A 22,784-nucleotide genomic window follows, 5' to 3' on the forward strand; every position below is an offset into this window, starting at 1 on the left:
TCATGTCATTGTTGAAAAGTGAGAGACAGAGAGGAAGATACAGGGAGAGACTTATCTAGAGCGATAGCTAGAGAGAGTTACTGTCTCTCTAGGATCCTGTAAGGCTAGGAAAAAGTGTGGTATTGTGCTTAGCTTAACTTCCCTTATTCATGTGTGTGAACGAGAGAATTCAGCAGTTCTGTTTGAATCTACTGGAGTGTGTGTGTGCGTGACTTCAACAAGGCTGTGGTTTTCTGAACTTCTATTGAGTCAGTTCTGTGAACTTCTCATCACTCTTCAGGCAGACAGTAACTCTGGGTAGCTTTGTCACAGTATCTTACATGTCTGTCAATCAATGCAACAGATAAAGTATTTTTGTTTTTTAAAATCATTTCTAGAGGATTGAGTTACTTCTGAGAAGCTATATATTCCATGTATCGGGCCCTACTCATAACTTAGAATAACTAGATTTCTCCCAGAGGAACTTCATTGGTTGTCAGGTACATTGAAATCACACAACAGTTCATAACATTTTAAGTTGACAAATTCTAGTTGAGCCACAGTGTACAGCAGTGGATTTATATCTGTACATTCATAAATGACTAAGCTGATTTCTCTGACCAGCATCCTATTCACAGCCTTACTAGCCAAAATCTAAAACTGGCTTTACCTTAACCAAACCCTTAACCCTAACATTAACCCTAACATTAACTTAACCCTATACTATTTTTATTATGAAAAAATAAAAACTAAGTTATGTTCAATGAATAGATATTGGACGAGTAACAAATGCATTTTCAGCACACGTCCAAAATCATATAATCAATAATACACATAATAATCAATGATACAAGGTTTATTCATATTCACATGTTAGTCATTTAGCAGACGCTCTTATCCAGAGCGACATAGTAGTGAGTGCATATATTTTCCTACTTTTTGTTACTAGTCCCCTACATACAGACCTGCCAAGCAACAATAGACGCTATGTTAATTGATTTCACCATTACATGAAAAAACGAATTAGAAAATGAACCCTAAATGAAGCTATTATTTGAACCAATTTAGAAATTAAATCTTGTCAGCCACATCCCCTTTTCCCTGTTTCAGTAGCACAGGGAGGTTGGTGGGGCCTACAGTGACAGGGAGAGCAGCTCTTCTTATTCATTACTATTCATTAATAGATACAGGCACAAAGCTTGGTTCTCATGAGACAGTACAGTCTGCTTTTTCTAAGAATGTAGAAGCAGAGACACTTTCTGTTTGGATTCCCTGGGGTTCAGCAGACCTCTGGTATGATGGCACCTGCTGCAGGAACAAGTCCCAGTCCGGCCCAGTGACTGGCAACTCTGTCTGGAAGTGGTTCCAGAACCTGGACAAATAACCAAGACAGGTACAATATTAGGGTCCCGACACACCAGTTGAGAATCGTTGCTCTAGTGTACAGCAATGCAATACAATAGACTGGTAGTGGTAGATGCCTGGGTCTGGTAAATTAGGAAGGAAGGGAGGGAAGGTGAGTAAACGAGGGCTTATCGGTGGTGGTAGATGTCTGGTAAGGGAGGAAGAAAGCAAAGGAGGGAAGGTGAGGAGACGAGGACTTACCGGTGGTGGTAGACGTCTGGCTCTCTGCTCAGACGGTTCTGGAAGCCGATATACAGGTCGTCCCAAAGAAGGCCATTCTTCACCACGTGCCTCATGACTCCGATCCTGTTCTTGATCTTTACAGAAGAGAAAGTAGTACACCTCTCAGTCCAATCAAGTTACATGAAATGGAAAACAAACGAATGATCCACTTGCAGATAAATGGCGGTTCCTTACAAAGCATGTTGGCATTTAAGCAGGGCAGGACTACAGCATCTGGGGCCCCGGGGCCCCTACCACCAGCTAAACAGCTAACTTCTTGCATTTCAACACATTTTGCCATGGGGCAGAGAGAAAAATGTGCTGTTTTATAGTTCAATTTATGCTATTCTACACATATGACAGAACATTTTTCCATGTTAAATCGAATGTATTGCTATTCTACACATTTTGCCCTGTGTGCCCGTTCAGTAATCCGGAACTTACACTTCAGGCAGTAGTGAGAACTGAGCCAGTAACAATTATCTTCAACTGAAAACAGCTTGGCATCAGATTTTCATCTGTCAACCACAACACATTCAAAACCCTAAAGTTTTGCAGTAGCCTGCCATCTCGGTGTGTCTGTGCCTCGTACGTTCACCTCTTATGAGAATGACATGAGTCCAGGGAAATGTTACTCTTATGACAGATTTGTATCATGGTATGTTTCTGCCCCAGTTGTATGTTGTATTGATCCTTCTCATAAGTGGATTGCAGTGTACAGTGCCTTCAGAAAGTATTCACACCCCTTGACCTTTTCCACATGTTGTTGTTACAGCCTGAATTACAAATGGATTACATTTAGCTTTTGTGTCACTGATCTACACACAATATCCCATAATGTCAAAGTGGAATTATGTTTTTAGAAATGCTTACAAATGAATGAAAAATAATTAATCAATAAGTATTCAACCCCTTTGTTATTGCAAGCCTAAATAAGTTCAGGAATAAAACTGTGCTTAACAAGTCACAAGTTGCATTGACTCACTGTGTGCAATAATATTATTTAACATTGTTATTTTAAATGACGACCCCATCTCTGTACCCCACACATATAATTAGCTGTAAGTTGCCTCAGTCAAGCAGTGAATTTCAAGCACAGAGTCAACCACAAAGACCAGGGGGCTGGCACCTATTGGTAGATGGGGTGGGGGGGGAGGGAGTAGAAGACATGGAATATCTCTTTGAGCATAATGAAGTTATTAATTACACTTTGGATGCTGTATTAATACACACAGTCATTACAAAGATAGAAGCGCCCTTCTTAAATCAGTTGCTGGAGAGGAAGGAAACCGCTCAGGGATTTCACCATGAGGCTAATTATGATTTTAAAACAGTTAGAGTTTAATGGCTGTTATGGGAGAAAACTGAAGATGGATAAACAACATTGTAGTTACTCCATAATACTAACCTAAATGACAGAGGGAAAAGGAGGAAGCCTGTAGAATATTTTTTTTAACAAGGTACTAAAGTAATACTGCAAGAAATGTGGCAAAGAAAGTAACTTTTTGTCCTGAATGCAAAGTGTAATATTTGGAGAAAACGCAACATCACTAAGTACCACTCTTCATATTTTCAAGCATGGTAGTGGCTGCATCATGTTATGGGTATGCTTGTCTTCGTCAAGGACTAGGGAGGATAAAAATAAATGGAATATAGCTAAGCACTGGCTAAATTCTAGAAAACCTGGTTCAGTCCAATAGACACCGGGAGACAAATTCTCCTTTTAGCAGGACAACCTAAAACAAGAGGCCAAATATACACTGGAGTTGCTTACCAAGACGACATTGAATGTTCCTGATTGGCCTGGTTAAAGTTTTAACTTCAATCAGCTTGAAAATCTATAGCATGGCTGTCTAGCAATGATAAACAACCAATTTGGCAGAGCTTGACGAATTATAAAATTATGGGCAAATATTGTACAATCCAGGTGTGCAAAGCTCTGAGACTAACTAGAAACCCAAACCGGCTGCACGCGTGCGCCATCGTGCATAAATGTATTTTGTCACCCCACACCAGATGCGATCACGACACGCAGGTTAAAATATCAAAACAAACTCTGAACCAATTATATTAATTTGGGGACAGGTCAAAAAGCGTTAAACATTTATGGCAATTTAGCTAGCTAGCTTGCACTTGCTAGCTAATTTGTCATATTTAGCTAGCTTGCTGTTCCTAGCTAATTTGTCCTGGGATATAAACATTGATGTTATTTTTCCTGAAATGCACAAGGTCCTCTACTCCACCAATTAATCCACACATAAAACGGTCAACCGAATTGTTTCTAGTCTTCTCTCATCCTTCCAGGCTTTTTCTTCTCTTGACTTTATATTACGATTGGCAACTTTCATAAATTAGGTGCATTACCGCCACTGACCTTGTTCGTCTTTAGTCACCCACGTAGGTATAACCAATGAGGAGATGGCACGTGTGTACCTGCTTCTATAAACCAATGAGGAGAAGGGAGAGGCAGGACTTGCAGCGCAATCTGCATCAGAAATAGAAATGACTTCTATTTTAGCCGTTGGCACGTGCGAGCAGTGCGAGTGCAATAATTGAATATAGATTCCTAAATTTATTTTGCAACGCTCACGCCCGTGACGCCAGCGGTGTGGTCAGCCTGTTACCGATGTGCTGTGAAGAAGTATTTGCCCCGTTTCTGATTCTCAATTTTTGCATATTTTTGATTCTGAATGTTATCAGATCTTCAACCAAACCTAATATTAGATAAAGGGAACCTAAGTTTAGATTTTTTAATTTTTTAAAAATGTAATTAACAAAGTAATGCGACACCTGTGCGGTTCCCCTGTGCGAAAAAGTAATTGCCCTCTTACACTCAATAACTGGTTGTGCCACCTTAAGCTGCAATGACTGCAACCAAATTCTTCCCCTTAGTTGTTGATCAGTCTCTCACATCGCTGTTGAGGAATTTTGGCCTACTCTTGCATGTAGAACTGCTTTAACTCAGAAACATTTGTTGCTGCAACATTTCAAAAGTCTTGCTGCAACATTTCAATTGTGATTAGGTCTGGACTTTGACTAGGCCATTCCAAAACTTCAAATTTGTTGCTTTTTAGCCATTTTCATGTAGACTTGATTGCGTGTTTTGTATCATTGTCTTGCTGTATGACCCAGCTGCACTTCAGCTTCAGCTCACAGACGGATGTCCTGACTTTCTACTGTAGAATTCTCTGATAAAGAGCAGAATTCATGGATCCTTCTATTCAAATCAAATCAAATTTTATTTGTCACATACACATGGTTAGCAGATGTTAATGCGAGTGTAGCGATCCTTCTATTAAGGCAAGTTGTCCAGGTCCCGAGCCAGCAAAGCATCCCCAAACCAATACTGAAGGCACTGTACTTATCAAGCACTGCATTTAATCCAGCAAACAATTATCTTCAACTGAAAACAGGTTTACATCAGATTTGCATCTGCCAACAACAACACATTCAAACCCCTGAAGTTATGCATAGCAGCCTGCTATCTCTTTGTATCTGTGAACAGCGTTCACCTCATGAGAATGACATGAATAAAGGGAAAAGTTTATTCTTATTTACAATTTTACCAGACACTCTTATCCAGAGCGACTTACAGTAGCAATTAGGGTTACAGCGCATTCGGAAAGTATTCAGACCCCTTGACATTTTCCACATTTTGTTACGTTACAGCCTTATTCTAATATAGATTTTTTTTTTAACTCTCATCTACACACAATACCCCATAATGACAAAGCAAAAACAGCTTTAGACATTTTTGTAAATGTATTGCATTTGAAAATTATATATATATATATATATATATCACATTTACATAAGTATTCAGACCCTTTACTTTATTGAAACACCTTTGGCAGCGATTACAGCCTTGAGTCTTCTTGGACATGATACGACAAGCTTGGTACACCTGTATTTGGGGGGGGGGGGGGGGGGGGGGGGGTTCTCCCATTCTTCTCTGCAGATCCTCTCAAGCTCTGTCAGGTTGGATGGGGAGCGTAGCTGCACAGCTGTTTTCAGGTCTCTTCAGAGATGTTAGATTGGGTTTAAGTCCGGGCTTTGGCTGGGCCACTCAAGGACATTCAGAGACTTGTCCCAAAGCCAGGTTTCCTCCAGACGTGACGCTTGGCATTCAGGTCAAAGAGTTCAATCTTGGTTTCATCAGACCAGAGAATCCTGTTTGTCATGGTCTGAGAGTCCTTTAGGTGCCTTTTGGCATGTGCATTTTTACTGAGGAGTGGCTTCCGTCTGGCCACGTTACAATAAAGGCCTGATTTGTGGAGTGCTGCCGAGATGGTTGTCCTTCTGGAAGGTTCTCCCATCTCCACAGAGGAACTCTGGAGTTCTGTCAGAGTGACCATCGGGTTCTAGGTCACCTCCCTGACCAAGGCCCTTCTCCCCTGAATCCTCAGTTTAGCCAGGCGGCCAGCTCTAGGTAGAGTCTTGGTGGTTCCAAATGTCTTCCAATTAAGAATGAGGGAGGCCACTGTGTTCTAGGAGAACTTCAATGGTGCAGATCATTTTTGGTACCCATCTCCAGATCTGTGCCTCGACATAATCCTGTCTCGGAGCTCTATGGACAATTCCTTCAACCTCATGGCTTGGTTTGACATGTACTGTCAACAGTGGGACCTTATATAGACAGGTCTGTGCCTTTCCAAATCATGTCCAATCAATTGAATTTACAACCGGTGGACTCCAGTCAATTTGGAGAAACATCTCAAGGATGATGAATGGAAACAGGATGATGCACCTGAGCTCAATTTCGAGTCTCATAGCAAATGGTCTGAATATTTATGTAAAAAATGTATTTTCTAATTTCTTTACATTTGCAAAAATCTAAAAACCTATTTTTGCTTTGTCAATATAGGATATTGTGTAGACTGATGAGGATTTATTTTATTTAATCCATTTTAGAATAAGGCTGTAATATAACAAAATGCGGAAAAGTAAAGGGGTCTGAATACTTTCCGAATGCACTGTAAGTGCCTTGCTCAAGGGAACATAAAAATATTTTTCACATAGTAAGCTCAGGGATTTGAACCAGCAACCTTTCGGTAACTGGCCCAGTGCTCTTAACTGTTAGGCTACCTGCCACCCTTATGACAGATTTGTAACATGCTATGTTCCTGCTCCACAATGTTTGTTTTGATCCTTCTCAAGTTGAGTGCAGTGTACTTAATAGTATATAGGTGAGCAGGTGTTGTAGCCATGCTCACCTCCTCATAAGGGTGCTCTCTAGTGGGCCTCTGAGTAGGGAAGGACAGATCCATGAAGTCCACCAGATAGTTGTAGCCATTGGCTATCGGAATGAAGTCCTCATCTGTCTCTATGACCTTAAATACATATTACAAACAGTTAGGCTATGTTTAGTTGGAATTCAAACAATTTGCGTTATTCACTGACCTGCAGTTATGATAAATACCAGATAACTAGAATATGAATAACCAGAATAACCAGAATCAATAAACAGAATCTAAAGAATTACCAGAATCTTAAAAGAAAGTAGCAAAAGAATGAGAAGAATTGGAAAAGATTTGTTCTAATTTCAACCCTCGAACCCACTAGATTGGGTTAAAAATATTTTTTTATTTTTCAAATTGATTGAACATGCCTGGCACAATGGAACCAAGGGTCATAGTCCCTAGAGTGTCAAGCCTGCCCATCTGGCAATCCAAGCAGCCAAAATCAGCTGTTCCAAGGGCAGTTTCCTGGACATTAAGCCTAGTCCTGGAAACCCCAAAAATTCGATAGAGATTCTCCATTGAGCTTTTAATTTTTTTAAATTCAGGAATAGGCTTAGTCTGTGTCCGTGAGAGCGTCCGTACATGTTTTAAACATTCCAGAAATCTGCAGAGAGAGGAAGTGAATGGAAGGGGTCGCGTTCAGTCGGTACAAAACCTAGAAACGTTTTAAAATTGAGATTGTCCAATAATATTTAAAATTTTCCTTGCATGTTTTACTGCCTACTGAATGCGAGTCAGGAGTAACCAGGAGTGTATTCCTAAATTGCAGACTGTTGCAAAAAAGTTTAGTCAGTTTAATCCAAACAAAAAACATTTTGCAATGAAAACAAGTTTCTATTGGACAAATTCAGGCTTCCGTTTGGTTCCAAGAGTAAACAGTAATCGGTTTCTGTTGAAAAAACGTTTTGCAACAGTCTGCGACTAATGAATCCACCCCAGGAGTCAGCTTGTAGATGTGCAGTAGAGCACTAAGAGCTGTGAGGACTTTTATATGGACTGCAATATTTACCCGGACAACTAGATTGTAGTTTTTAAACCCTGCCCAGATGTAATAAAATTGGATCCAGCTTTTATGTTTAAATATCTCAGCGGTGATGGCCCTGTTCAGTTCATCCACGTACAAATCAAAGTCCCAACTGTCCTTATAGATGTTTGTCCCGGATGGAGGGTCGGTGATGGCTTTCCTGTGGTTATAGTCAAATCATACATGATTTACAGTGCATTTTACCTGGTTTACAACATTAAAACGGAATGTAGAAAGAGAACATAATGGCAGACAATGTAGGGAAGTGAGGTAATAATGGCAGACAATGTAGGGAAGTGAGGTAAAAATGGTTGACAATGTAAGGAAGTGATGCAATAATGGTAGATAATGTAGGAAAGTGATGTAATAATGGTAGACAATGTAGGGAAGTGATGTAATAGAGGTTAACAATGTAGGGAAGTGAGGTAATAATGGTATTGACAACAGAGGGAAACATCAAACACTAAAATGTGATTTGTGATTGTTGATGATTGTTGGCATTTCTATGGAGTATGGACTGATATGACAGACATGGACACACACACGATTTGCTGATTGATGAGCAATCCTACCGGCTGGGACTCATCAGAGCCAGTGCCAGATCGAGCACAGCGCCTGGCTTGGGTGTCCATGTTGTTATGCCTGGAGCGCTCTTCTTGATCAGGGCATTGAGCTCCTCCGCTTTGTTTTTCGTGTTAGTTTCCTTAATGTACCTGTCAGTTAACTTATGTCAGTTGTCAATGTCAAATTGGGATGCAAGTTATATTGAGTGACTGCAATTGAAGCAATAAGAGGGGTCAAAACCTAACCTCAACCTAGAACGGAATTTGTACACAAAAGAGTAAACGTTTTGTAATACCTGTCTGAGGGATGTGCTTCGACAAAGTAACCGGCAAACGGGCAGTAGATCTTGGGCTGCAAGGATTTTACCAGCTGGGCCTTGTAGTTCATGAGCTTCTTCCTTTCATTCTTGATGAAATCAGCTTTCCAGCTCTCTGCAGGGTGAAATCGACACTAGTCAATGAGTGAATCTCAGTTGTGTTTCCTTGATTCCTCGCTTCCTCTCCCCTTGCCTCCTCCTCAAAATGCATTGGAGGAGAACATCCGAGGGAAGTAACCTCATATCTGTTCCGATGTGCTTTGAGGAGGAGATAAGGAGAGAGGAAATACAATTGAGATTCACTCCATCTGCAGTCAATAGCCAGGAAAACCCAAGGGAGCAATTCATTTCTCTGTTATTTGTCCGGCTATACATTTGGATGCTGTATACCTGTCCACCTCACCTGTGTATTTTCCTCCACTGAAGGTCATGGGGAAGCCAGACGCCCCTCCAGCAAAGTCGCTCATCATCAGGTCTACATTGTGGGGCAGTCGGCCGTAGTTTGGCCTGGTGCAGTCCACCGTGTTGAGGATCATATGACCTGGGTGGGAGAACCAGGATCAGATGCACCCGTCAAATGAGATAAGGTTGAGATAAGGCTTTAAGGTGCATCGTATGCCTACCAGGTGGCGCTGACATATACTTCTACTACTGAACTGACAAGGACCTGAATCAGACAGGATGTGCATGTTCAATAAAATAATCTAGTCTTAATTATCCTGATGGAGCCCATCTTTATATGGATGTATAATCTGTTGGTGGATAAAGTGGGATGAAAGTCAGAATGTGTGACCTGCACTTGTACACTGACTCGACAAAACATTAGGAACACATGCTCTTTCCGTGAAATAGACTGACCCGGTGAATCCAGGTGAAGGGTATGATCACTTATTTAAATCCACTCCAATCAGTGTAGATGAAGGGGAGAAGGCAGGTTAAAGAATGATTTTTAACCCTTGAGACATGGATTGTGTATGCGTGTCATTCAGAGGGTGAATGGGCAAGACAAAATATTTAAGTGCCTTTGAAGGTGGTATGGTAGTAGGTACCAGGCACACCGGTTTGAGTGTGTCAAGAACTGCAGCGCTGCTGGGTTTTTCATGCTCAACAGTTTCCCGTGTGTATCAAGAATGGTTCACCACCCAAAAGAAATCCATCTAACTTGACACAACTGTGGGAAGCTTTGGAGTCAACATGGGCCAGCATCCCTGTGGAACACTTTCAATACCTTGTAGAGTCCATGCCAATAGAGTCCAATTGAGGTTGTTCTGATGGCAAAGGGGGGTGCAATTCAATATTAGGAAGGTGTTCCTAATGTTTCGTACACTCGGTGTATATACCACTTAGCAGACCCTTTTATGAAAAGTGACTTCCTGTGACTGCAGGTATTGAACCCAGGGCTCTGGCGAAGCTAGCACTACGTGCTCTTACAAAGGACATGATGACTACCTTTATATTCAACAATGATACAGGTGTCCAATTCAGGGTGCACTTCATCCTTCAGAATCATGAATCTGAGGTGCTCATCAATCTGACGGAGACAACAGGAGAAGGGCATTAAAGAAGAGCCTTTTGACAGAGGTTCCTTTATCGTATAAACTGTTCATGCAAAGTGAGCTGTTTATGCTTACGTTTTGCCAAATGCCAAAGGGAACGACGTTGATATTTGTCAGCTTCACCTGCCTTTTCTCCAGCATCCTGTAACATGATTCAAATGAGGACAGCATAAACCCATAAAGGTGACACTCATTTGTTTTATGGTTGTAAAACCATGTTAATGATTGACATATACAGTTGAAGTCGGAAGTTTACATACACCTTAGCCAAATATATTTAAACTCAGTTTTTCCACAATTCCTGACATTTAATCCCAGTAAAAATTCCCTGTTTTAGGTCAGTTAGGATCACCACTTTATTTTAATAATGTGAAATGTCAGAATAATAGTAGAGAGAATGATTTATTTCAGCTTTTATTTCTTTCGTCACATTCCCAGTGGGTCAGAAGTTTACATACTAATTGAGTGTATTTGGTAGCACTGCCTTCAAATTGTTTAATAACTTGGGTCTGTCACGATCGTTGTCTAAATAAGTGGACCAAGGCGCAGCGTGAGTAGAGTTCCACATTTTATTAATAGTGAAACTCCCCCCCCCCCCCCCCAAAAAAGATATAACGAACGTGAAATGTGTAGCTCACAATGGCACTCAAACAGAACAAAACAATATCCCCCAACGCAGGTGGGAAAAGGGACACACTAAGTATGATCCCCAATTAGAGGCAATGATATTCAGCTGCCTCCAATTGGGAACCATACTCACACACCAACATAGAACTATAATAACTAGAAAACCCCCCTAGTCATGCTGTGACCTATTACACCATAGAGAATCCTGGTGGCTCTCTATGGTCAGGGTGTGACAGGGTCAAACATTTCAGGTAGCCTTCCACAAGCTTCCCACAATAAGTTCGGTGAATTTTGGCCCATTCCTCCTGACAGAGCTGGTGTAACTGAGTCAGGTTTGTAGGCCTCCTTGCTCGCACACGCTTTTTCAGTTCTGCCCACACATTTCCTATAGGATTGAGGTCAGGGCTTTGTGATGGCCACTCCAATAACTTGTCCTTAAGCCATTTTGCCACAACATTGGAAGTATGCTTGGGGTCATTGTCCATTTGGAAGACCCATTTGCGACCAAGCTTTAACATCCTGACTGATGTCTTGAGATGCTGCTTCAAAATAATTTCCCATCTCATGATGCCATCTATTTTTTAAAGTGCACCAGTCCCTCCAGCAGCAAAGCACGCCCCCCCACCACAACATGATGCTGCCACCCCCATTCATCACGGTTGGGATGGTGCTCTTCAGCTTGCAAGCCTCCCCCTTTTTCCTCCAAAAATAACGATGGTCATTATGGCCAAAAAGTACTATTTTTGGCCCAATGTGCAGTTACAAACCGTAGTCTGGCTTTTTTATGGCGGTTTTGGAGCAGTGGCTTCTTACTTGCTGAGAGGCCTTTCAACTTATGTTGATATAGGACTCGTTTAACTGTGGATATAGATACTTTTGTACCTGTTTCCTCCAGCATCTTCACAAGGTCCTTTGCTTTTGTTCTGGGATTGAGACAAAACGCTTCTCCTTCCTGAGCGGTATGACGACTGCGTGGTCCCATGGTGTTTATAATTGCGTAATATTGTTTGTACAGATGAACATGGTACCTTCAGGCGTTTGGAAATTGCTCCCAGGTATGAACCTGACTTGAGGTCTACAATTTTTTTTCTGAGGTCTTGGCTGATTTCTTTTGATTTTCCCATGATGTCAAGCAAACAGGCACTGAATTTCAAGGTAGGCCTTGAAACACATCCACAGGTACACCTCCAATTGACTCAAATGATGTCAATTAGCCTATCAGAAGCTTCTAAAGCCAAGACATCATTTTATGGAATTCTCCAAGCTGGTTAAAGGCACAATCATCTTAGTGTATGTAAACTTCTGACCCACTTATTTTGTGATACAGTGATTTATAAGTGAAATAATCTGTGTGTAAACAATTTTTGGAAAAATTACTTCTGTCATGCACAAAGTAGATGTCCTAACCGATGTGCCAAAACTATAGTTTGTTAACAAGATATTTGTGGGGTGGTTGAAAAACAAGTTTTAATGACTCCAACCTAAGTGTATGTAAACTTCCGAGTTCAACTGTATATAGATAACCCTTACCAGAACACTGGCCTTGATGTGTCGCCAACATAAATAGGAACATCGGGTCTTGTCGCAGAGAGGGATTTTAAGGTTGGGTAGCTGAAAATACATTTTTCAGGAATCATCTTAAAACGTCCTGCCTTCTGTGTGCTCATCCTTATAAGGAAAATTGGAATCAACATTTCTGCTTACTTCCGTAATTGAAATTAGGGTCCCACTTTAAACTAAGTACAACTTATAAAGGCTCAATATAGCTTACATAGAGAATATGTGAAGCATTTATCTCATACTCTATAAATGGTGTATAAACATACATAGTTTATACACCATTTATACACCACCCTTTATACACCATGTATAGAATATGACACACACTTATAGATTATCTGTGAAGCATTTGCGTAGTGCTTCAGAAACTTCATGCATGCTATAAAATGCCTTTATACTTCGTTAAAGTGGGGCCAAAATTATAAATACATTGAAATCAGTCGTGGCTGGTGGGTGGAGATTGCGGAGGACGGGCTCATTGTAATGTTTGGAATAGTATGTGTTTGATACGTTCAGTCCATTCCCTTCCAGTTTCACTGAGCCCATCCTCCCATATCAATAGATTTCATTCCATACTCCATACAGGTACCATCTCTACATGCCTGTACCATACTCCATACAGGTACCATCTCTACATGCCTGTACCATACTCCATACAGATACCATCTCTACATACCTGTACCATACTCCATACAGGTACCATCTCTACATGCCTGTACCATACTCCATACAGGTTCCATCTCTACATACCTGTACCATACAGGTACCATCTCTACATATCTGTACCATACTCCATACAGGTACCATCTCTACATGCCTGTACCATACAGGTACCATCTCTACATATCTGTACCATACTCCATACAGGTACCATCTCTACATGCCTGTACCATACTCCATACAGGTACCATCTCTACATGCCTGTACCATACTCCATACAGGTACCATCTCTACATGCCTTTACCATACTCCATACAGGTACCATCTCTACATGCCTGTACCATACTCCATACAGATACCATCTCTACATACCTGTACCATACTCCATACAGGTTCCATCTCTACATACCTGTACCATACTCCATACAGGTACCATCTCTACATACCTGTACCATACAGGTACCATCTCTACATACCTGTACCACATTCCATATAGGTACCATCTCTGAATACCTGAGGTGGTCGGAGTGCATGTGGCTGATGTAGATGAGGTCGGCCATGCACAGCCTTTCCATGGAGTCAGCAGGGGGCTCATGGAGCAGCCACCAGCCCCTGGCGAAGGCCGGACCCGTCAGCCAGGGGTCGAATATCATCTTCTTCCCCCCTAGCTGGAGCTCCATGCATGCATGGGTAAGGTAGGTCACCTGGAGGAACATGAAGGTTGAGTTTGGAGTGGAGAATCTTGTCACCCGACGTGCTATCTTTTTAGATTTGCGTGCGGCGCTGTTGACCATCAATCACATTGATATAAATAGCCTGTCGGCCATATGGGGAAAATCTCAGAGGTGTCGGTGTTGGGACTGTCATTTCTGTGTCTCTGGAATTTAAATGAACACAGGGGAGATGGTCAAAAAGTCATCTGTGACCAACTGTCCCAGCAATGTGTCCTGCACTGTTGTTGGGCACGGCTGTGATCGGAGATCTATCCCGATACGTAATCTAGAATCTTGGATGGCGGTTGGTGATATCTTTCAACCTTTGCCCATCTCCCTTATGTGTCCCAGGCTTAAGTTTGGCACTGCAGCCTTTCAGGTGAAAACACACCCTCAGATCTCACATTATAAAAGTGGTGATGAGATCAAAGATGAGTAGAAGATTGTGTAGACACAACTCTCGGTTACTAAACAACATGGTAATGTGTTCCAGATTAGTTTCAACCAGCCTGGTGAAGACATCTTTTTCATGACGAGACCAAGATCACAACCAGATCAAGACATGTTTTTCTGACCTTAACAAAACGTCTTTATACAACCAGTATACATCCTGACCATCACTTCAACCGATCACTACCTGCACCTACCCGCCTGTCCAACATCACTACTCTGGACGGCTCTGACTTAGAATACGTGGACAACTACAAATACTTAGGTGTCTGGTTAGACTGTAAACTCTCCTTCCAGACCCATATCAAACATCTCCAATCCAAAGTTAAATCTAGAATTGGCTTCCTATTTCGCAACAAAGCATCCTTCACTCATGCTGCCAAACATACCCTTGTAAAACTGACCATCCTACCAATCCTCGACTTTGGCGATGTAATTTACAAAATAGCCTCCAATACCCTACTCAACAAACTGGATGCAGTCTATCACAGTGCAATCCGTTTTGTCACCAAAGCCCCATATACTACCCACCATTGCGACCTGTACGCTCTCGTTGGCTGGCCCTCGCTTCATACTCGTCGCCAAACCCACTGGCTCCATGTCATCTACAAGACCCTGCTAGGTAAAGTCCCCCCTTATCTCAGCTCGCTGGTCACCATAGCATCTCCCACCTGTAGCACACGCTCCAGCAGGTATATCTCTCTAGTCACCCCCAAAACCAATTATTTCTTTGGCCGTCTCTCTTTCCAGTTCTCTGCTGCCAATGACTGGAACGAACTACAAAAATCTCTGAAACTGGAAACACTTATCTCCCTCACTAGCTTTAAGCACCAACTGTCAGAGCAGCTCACAGATTACTGCACCTGTACATAGCCCACATATAATTTAGCCCTATCAACTACCTCTTTCCCAACTGTATTTAATTTATTTATTTATTTTGCTCCTTTGCACCCCATTATTTTTATTTCTACTTTGCACATTCTTCCATTGCAAAACTACCATTCCAGTGTTTTACTTGCTATATTGTATTTACCTTGCCACCAAGGCCTTTTTTTGCCTTTACCTCCCTTCTCACCTCATTTGCTCACATTGTATATAGACTTGTTTATACTTTATTATTGACTGTATGTTTGTTTTACTCCATGTGTAACTCTGTGTTGTTGTATCTGTCGAACTGCTTTGCTTTATCTTGGCCAGGTCGCAATTGTAAATGAGAACTTGTTCTCAACTTGCCTACCTGGTTAAATAAAGGTAAAATAAAAATAAATAAATAAATGACGTCATGTAAGATGTCATAATGTAATTGCAACCAGTTTTGCCCACTGGGAAAGGCCTCAGATCTGTCCAGCCGTGGGTGTGTGTGACGAGCTGTACTCACAGTCACCTCTCCCTCCTGCAGTTCCTGTGGATCCTGGGGGTCTGCCAACCAGGGGTCCCAGACGATCACCTCCACGAGCTGAAGACCACCCTCGTCTGTCATCACGACGTCTGTGTTAGCAAAATCAAGCCAAAGTCAAAACTCTTCCGATTAATAATCTAATGAATTACTTTTATTTGATTATCTTAAGTTGAAGTGGGAAGTTTACATACACTTTAGCCAAATACATTTAAACTCAGTTTTTCACAATTCCATTTAATCCTAGTAAATATTCTCTGTTTTAGGTCAGTTAGGATCACCACTTTATTTTAAGAATGTGAAATGTCAGAATAATAGTAGAGAGAATTATTTATTTTGGCTTTTATTTCTTTCGTCACATTCCCAGTGGGTCAGAAGTTTACATACACTGTCACACCCTGACCATAGAGAGCCTTTTTATTCTCTATGTTGGTTAGATCGGGGTGTGACATCTAGGTAGTTTCTCTGTTGGCCTGGTATGGTTCCCAATCAGAGGCAGCTGTTTATCGTTGTCTCTGATTGGGGATCATATTTAGGCAGCCATTTCCCCACTGTGTTTTGTGGGATCTTGTTTCTGTGTAGTTGCCTGTGAGCACTGCTTGAGCTTCACGTGTCTTTTATTCTTTGTTTTTTTGTTCGGTTCTCTGATAATTAAAAGATGTCGAACCGATTCCACGCTATGCTTTGGTCTGAGTATGATTACAACGACGATCGTCACGATCGACACTCAATTAGTATTTTGTAGCATTGCCTTTAAATGGTTAAACTTGGGTCAAACGTGACGGGATAGCCTTCCACAAGCTTCCCACAATACGTTGGGTGAATTTTGGCCCATTTCTCCTGACACAGTTGGTATAACTGAGGCAGGTTTGTAGGCCTCCTTGCTCGCACATGCTTTTTCAGTTCTGCCCACACATTTTCTATAGGATTGAGGTCAGGGCTTTGTGATGGCCACTCAAATACCTTGACTTTGTTGTCCTTAAGCTAGTTTGCCACAACTTTGGAAGTATGCTTGGGGTCATTGTCCATTTGCAAGACCCATTTGCGACCAAGCTTTAACTTCCTGACTGATGTCTTGAGATGTAGCTTCAATATGTCCACATAATTGTCCTCCCTCATGATGCCATCTATTTGTGAAGTGCACCAGTCCCTCCTGCAGCAACACACCCACACAACTTGATGCTGCCACCCGTGCTTCACGGTTGGGATGGTGTTCTTCGGCTTGCAAGCCTCCCCCTTTTTCCTCCAAACATAACGATGGTCATTATGGCCAAACAGTTCTATTTTTGTTTCATCAGACAAGAGGACATGTCTCCAAAAAGTACAATATTTTGTCCCCATGTGCAGTTGCAAACCGTAGTCTGGCTTTTTTATGGCAGTTTTGGAGCAGTGGCTTCTTCCTTGGCGAGCAGCCTTTCAGGTTATGTTGATATAGGACTCGTTTTACTGTCGATATAGATAATTTTCCTGAGCAGTATGACAGCTGCATGGTCCCATGGTGTTTATACTTGCATACTATTATTTGTACAGATGAACGTGGTACCTTCAGGCGTTAGGAAATTGCTCCCAAGGATGAACCAGACTTGTGGAGGTCTATAAAAAATGTTTTTTGAGTTCTTGGCTGATTTCTTTTGATTTTCCCATGATGTCAAGCAACAAGGCACTGAGTTTGAAGGTAGGCCTTGAAATACATCCACAGGTGTACCTCCAATTGACTCAAATGATGTCAATTAGCCTATCAGTAGCTTCTAAAGCCATGACATCATTTTCTGGATTTTTCCAAGCTGTTTAAAGGCACAGTCAACTTAGTGCATGTAAACTTCTGACCCACTGGAATTGTGATACAGTGAATTATAAGTGAAATAATCTGTCTGTAAACAATTGTTGGAAAGATTACATGTGTCATGCGCAAGGTAGATGTCCTAACCGACTTGCCAAAAATATAGTTTGTTAGCAAGAAATTTGTGGAGTGGTTGAACAACGAGTTTTAATGACTCCAACCTAAGTGTATGTAAACTTCCGACTTCAACTGTACATATTGTACCATATATGCTAATGCTTAAAATACTTTATAAAATCTTCTCATGAACCATAAATCAGATTTACTTCCGATTTTGTATATATATTCTAATGAATTGCCTTAACTAATGGTGTAAGGACTGAACTGTAGTTGTATTTCAGTTTGCACACTGCTGTTACTGTTATATAGGCAAGTTATCGTTACTCTGTGGATTTATTCCTTGTGTTATTATTTTTTTCTCTCTGCATTGTTGGGAAGGTCCGTAAGTAAGCATTTCACTGTTAGTCTACATCTGTTGTTTACGTAGCATGTGACATAACATTTGATTTAATGATCAGTATCACACAATGTGTACAAATATACACAAGTTGTCAGAGAACACAAAATATTAGACATACCGTTTCATATGACCCAAAATGGCAAATAGACTTAAAATGCCATTCGATAACCTTTCAGGTTGAGAAAATGGCAGCTCAACTTACCCAGCTCATCCTGTGTGAAGCTGTCAGGAGGGTTCACATACTGCATAGTTGAGACGTTCAGCTTCCAGTAGTGTTTTGTACATCGGACCGTCCTGCATCAGAAAAACCTTTCAGTCCCATGGAATAGATATGTTTTATCTAAGCCTCGGTATTAAAGAAGAAGTTCAGGATTTTACCACTTGATATTAAATGGTTCCTCAGCCTGAAAGTAGTCTATGGGCCAGGAGAAACTGTAATCCAAGGTTCGGTATTCTCTAAACAGCCGCTACTAACTCCAACTATCTTTAGTTGTAGAGTCCTGAACTTCCCCTTTAAGTCTACTTACCTTCCATCTAAGTCCTCTATGTCTTTGATGAACAGGCCTCCTTGGTGTTTGCATTGGTTCTTGCAGGCCTTCAGCTCTCCATTTTCTTTGTATATGATGTAGCACTTGCCATCATCTGGGCTCTTCTTAAAGTTGATGCCATCTTTGAGTGAGAACACCGCCTCAGAGTCCAGGGTCAGCACTGTCTTTGAAGACTGGGCTGTCATTTGAGTGGTGGAATTGAAGTGCTGATGAGAAAAGTAGAGGAGTATAAGTGGATGGTACTCGTAAGAAGAATTTACAGGTGAACCGAACAGAAGTCATCAATAAAGGCAATAAAACAATCTATTCAGTTTATTACAAGTTGCAACAGGGAGATACTTCAAGCACAGAACCAGAGAAAATGTCTAACTGGCCTTATATCCTAATCAGCAGACAACTGTTCTGTAAACATCAGTCCCAGAGGCAAGTGGGAAGTCCAAACAAGTAAGTGACATTGCTACAGAATCACAGTGTTCAGACAATACAATAATAATCAGTGTGTCCTCGGTCCTTGTATCTCCAGTCTGGCATCAAACACTATCAACAGATGTGAGTTTAATCCATAACATACCGCGTCGAGGCTAGTGACCATCAACTCAAATATCACAAACACTGGAAATCGTGTATTACAGAAAGGGGAAATATATGTATATGTGGTAACACTTTACTTCACACTTAGTGTCATAACACATTATGACACGGTCATATCCATGTCATAGCAGCTGACAACGTGTCATAACCTGTCATAATATGCTCATAATATTGTTACATATGTTTAGACCTGTTGTGACATATATTATGATATTTTATGGGTGGTTATGACACATACGAGTTTCAAAACCCACAAAACCTACCACACAAGGCAAAACATTCCATTCCATTACACCATAGCCTACGTGTCAACAGTATTTTTTATTTAGCATATTAAATTATCATTGTAATTGCGCACAAAATGATGTCAGACATGCACTTACCCCAATGCTCTGTTTCTGATGACTGGGATGAATGCAAGAGCAGAAGCAGGACAAGACACCCTCTTTTTGACAGATGACTGATATAAGGGCACGTATGTGATTGGCCTATCTGACTTATGTGATTATGATGGTCATAATGCTTCTTGAGTGTCAAAGTGTATTTTCTTAGTCCAAGTAAAGTGACACAGAATGGTCATAATTCTTTATGACAGTGTCATAAAGTGTATTTTCTACAAGTTGTTTAAAATATGATAGAGAGAGAGAGAAAGAGCGAGAGACCTGAACCTACATTTTAGACAATAGCACAGATTCAAAGAATGAATCATTATACCATTATATTTACATGTTCATGGTTAGTTCAAATTAGTAATATCTAAATTCAAACAAATGTCAGTTCCTCATAGAGTACTGTGACACTCTGGGAACTAAATATTACATTGAAATGTATGGAATTACCAGGAGCAGACCTGGGTACAAATACATGAGTATTTATATTTGAAATTCTGATCTTGTGTGAATATGAGTATTATGTGGTCAAAATCCGCTACCTCTTAACATTTCCTACAAATAGTAGGCTCTGAACTATTTTCAAATATTGTATCCCAACACATTCTGCCAAATACCCAAGGAACAAACAGAAAGTGGGTTCAAATGCATAGAGTATTTCAATATTTTTACATTTCAATATTTTCAAATGCAGAAAAATGTGTTTCCAAGTGTATTTCCAAATACATTCCAATATTCAACTACTTGTATTTTCAAGTAAATACTTTCTTCGAAATGTCTTTGAAAGTGATTGAAATACCCCAAATTTGAACATGGGTCTGATTAGAAGACTGTTTTTTTGGTTGTAAGAGCAATCACCCTCAATTCATTGTTTTTTAAAATTTCAGCTCATATGACTGAAATTCATCCAAAGTTAACTTGTGAACTTAAAATTCAATTAACAGTTTCACAGAGTTAACAGAGCTTAATTTATGTCAATTACCATGAGCAAAATATATAAATTAGCTAAATGTTTTAATGCTATTAAGTGCTCTCCTCTGGGAATACAATGTACATCTCACTGTATATGTTTGTAGCGAAATAAATGAAATTCAATATTATAATGTATTTATCTGTTAAACAACTTTTGCCTGTCACCTTTAAACAATGTACATTTCTTAATAGTCACAACATAGCAAATATTAAGAGAGAAGCATAAATAATAAAGAGCATTACCTTGTGCAGACTTATGTTGACTTGACACTTTGGAATTGGAAGTTTAGACCCAGATGAGTCTTTCTTTGTGCATTTGCATTGAGCAGTGAACTAATTGTTGGTGCTTAACAAGAAATAAGTGTTTGCCTCAGGAAATCCACCGCAAGAAAAGAGGTACAGAGAGAGACGAAGAAAGAGATTAAAAAGGTGAGATGCCTGTACAAGGACAAGGTGCAACAGATAATGTCACAGGGAGTCTCTCCAGTACAAGGATAAGGTGCAACAGATAATGTCACAGGGAGTCTCTTCAGTACAAGGACAAGGTGCAACAGATAATGTCACAGGGAGTCTCTTCAGTACAAGGACAAGGTGCAACAGATAATGTCACAGGGAGACTCTCCAGTACAAGGATAAGGTGCAACAGATAATGTCACAGGGAGACTGCCAGGATGGGCATTAAGAATATGGCAAATGCCCCCTTCAAAGGGAGGCAACATATCGATCCCACCCGGATGAGAGGGTGTGACTCTCTACAGCCAATGAACTCAACAAGTTCTTCACCCGCTTTGAAGCAGGGGGCGGCCCCGCTCCCCCTGCCTGTGTGAAGGAGGATGTCATGGCAACCGAGAGCGCCCTTGTCATCAATGAGGAAGTCATACCAGTGTTCAAAAGCACTGGAACATGAAAGAGCCCGGGCCTGATAACATAATCTATTGTTAGACCTATCTCAAAAACCTCTCATCCATCTGCATCAAATGACTACAGACCTTAGTAATGACTCCAGACCTCTTACCTCTCTCTTGATTAAATCTCTTGAAAAGATTAAGGCATACATCATCAACACCACCAGACACCTTCTTGACACCCTCCAATTTGCATGCTGGTCAGAGAGAGGAACAGAGGATGCCAACCTCTAGCTCTTTCATCTGGTGTACGTGCATTTGGAGGGCAGTGAAACCCATGTGCGTATCATGTTCACAGATTTCTCCTCAGCATTTAACACAATCAATCCATTGGTTTCTCGCAGACAGACTGAGAGGAGACTTCAGATTTGATGCTATGCTATTCACATGGATTACCAAATTCCTAAATGATAGGTCTCAGCAGGTAGGAGTTGGCAACACACTCTCTGAGGTGTGCACTACTTCAGTTGGAACCCCCCAGGGCAGTGTTCTTTCACCAGTACTATTCATACTGTACACAGACAGCTGACGGAGCCGGTTCCCAGGGCGCCACCTGATCAAATATGCTGACGACACTTTGGTCGGTCTACTTGAAAGGGATAAGACAGAGCACGGACCGGCTCTGAATGATTTTAATGTTTGGTGTGAGTCATCCCATCTAAAATTAAATACATAAAAAAACAAAGGACTTGGTGATTGACTTTTGAAGGAACACGACTATTCACACACCCTCGCTGACAAATGTGAGCCCATTGAAATAGTGGAGGAGTACAAATACCTTGGGCTAGTCACTGACAACAAGCTGTCCTGGGATCAGTGTACTGACGTTATTTTGAAGAAAGGCCAACAGAGACTGTATTTCCTATGGAAATTGTAATTTTCTAATGTTGATCTAACCATCATGGTTCTCTTTTATAAAGCATTCATTGAGAGCATTCTGTCCTACTACTTGACCTGCTGGTTTGGGAATATCAATGTTGCACAGAAAAATAGGTTCTGAAAGATAGTCAGGACTTGTGGGAAAATCATGGGGCAGCAACAGCAACATCTGTGTCACGCCCTGACCATAGTTTGTATGTTATAGGTTTTGTTTGGTCAGGGTGTGATCTGAGTGGGCATTCTATGTTGTATGTCTAGTTTGTCTGTTTCTGTGTTTGGCCTGATATGGTTCTCAATCAGAGGCAGGTGTTAGTCGTTGTCTCTGATTGGGAACCATATTTAGGTAGCCTGTTTTGTCATTGTGGGTTGTGGGTGATTGTCTATGTTAGTTGCTTGTGTCAGCACAGTTCGTATTATAGCGTCACGGTCGGTGGTCATTTATTGTTTATGGTGTGTTTTCGTCATCCATTAAAATGATGCATTCACACC

At 41.0% G+C, this 22,784-nt stretch overlaps 1 protein-coding gene across 1 annotated transcript; it reads right to left on the reverse strand.

The window, feature by feature from the left end:
- Positions 1–818: 818 nt before the first annotated feature.
- Positions 819–21,177, reverse strand: LOC110500969 (cytidine monophosphate-N-acetylneuraminic acid hydroxylase). Its single transcript, XM_036957024.1, has 15 exons — positions 20,755–21,177; positions 18,539–18,765; positions 18,214–18,305; positions 15,694–15,803; positions 13,666–13,856; positions 12,463–12,543; positions 10,381–10,447; positions 10,199–10,280; positions 9,153–9,290; positions 8,729–8,864; positions 8,442–8,582; positions 7,855–8,029; positions 6,819–6,935; positions 1,585–1,700; positions 819–1,351 (listed from the first exon to the last, which is right to left on the reverse strand). Exons 2-15 carry the CDS (start codon positions 18,742–18,744, stop codon positions 1,186–1,188), a joined length of 1,818 nt encoding a protein of 605 aa, XP_036812919.1. The 5' UTR covers positions 18,745–18,765; positions 20,755–21,177; the 3' UTR covers positions 819–1,185.
- Positions 21,178–22,784: the final 1,607 nt, after the last annotated feature.

Source organism: Oncorhynchus mykiss, chromosome 21 (assembly GCF_013265735.2).
Source record: "Oncorhynchus mykiss isolate Arlee chromosome 21, USDA_OmykA_1.1, whole genome shotgun sequence".
Taxonomy (NCBI): Eukaryota; Metazoa; Chordata; class Actinopteri; order Salmoniformes; family Salmonidae; genus Oncorhynchus; species Oncorhynchus mykiss.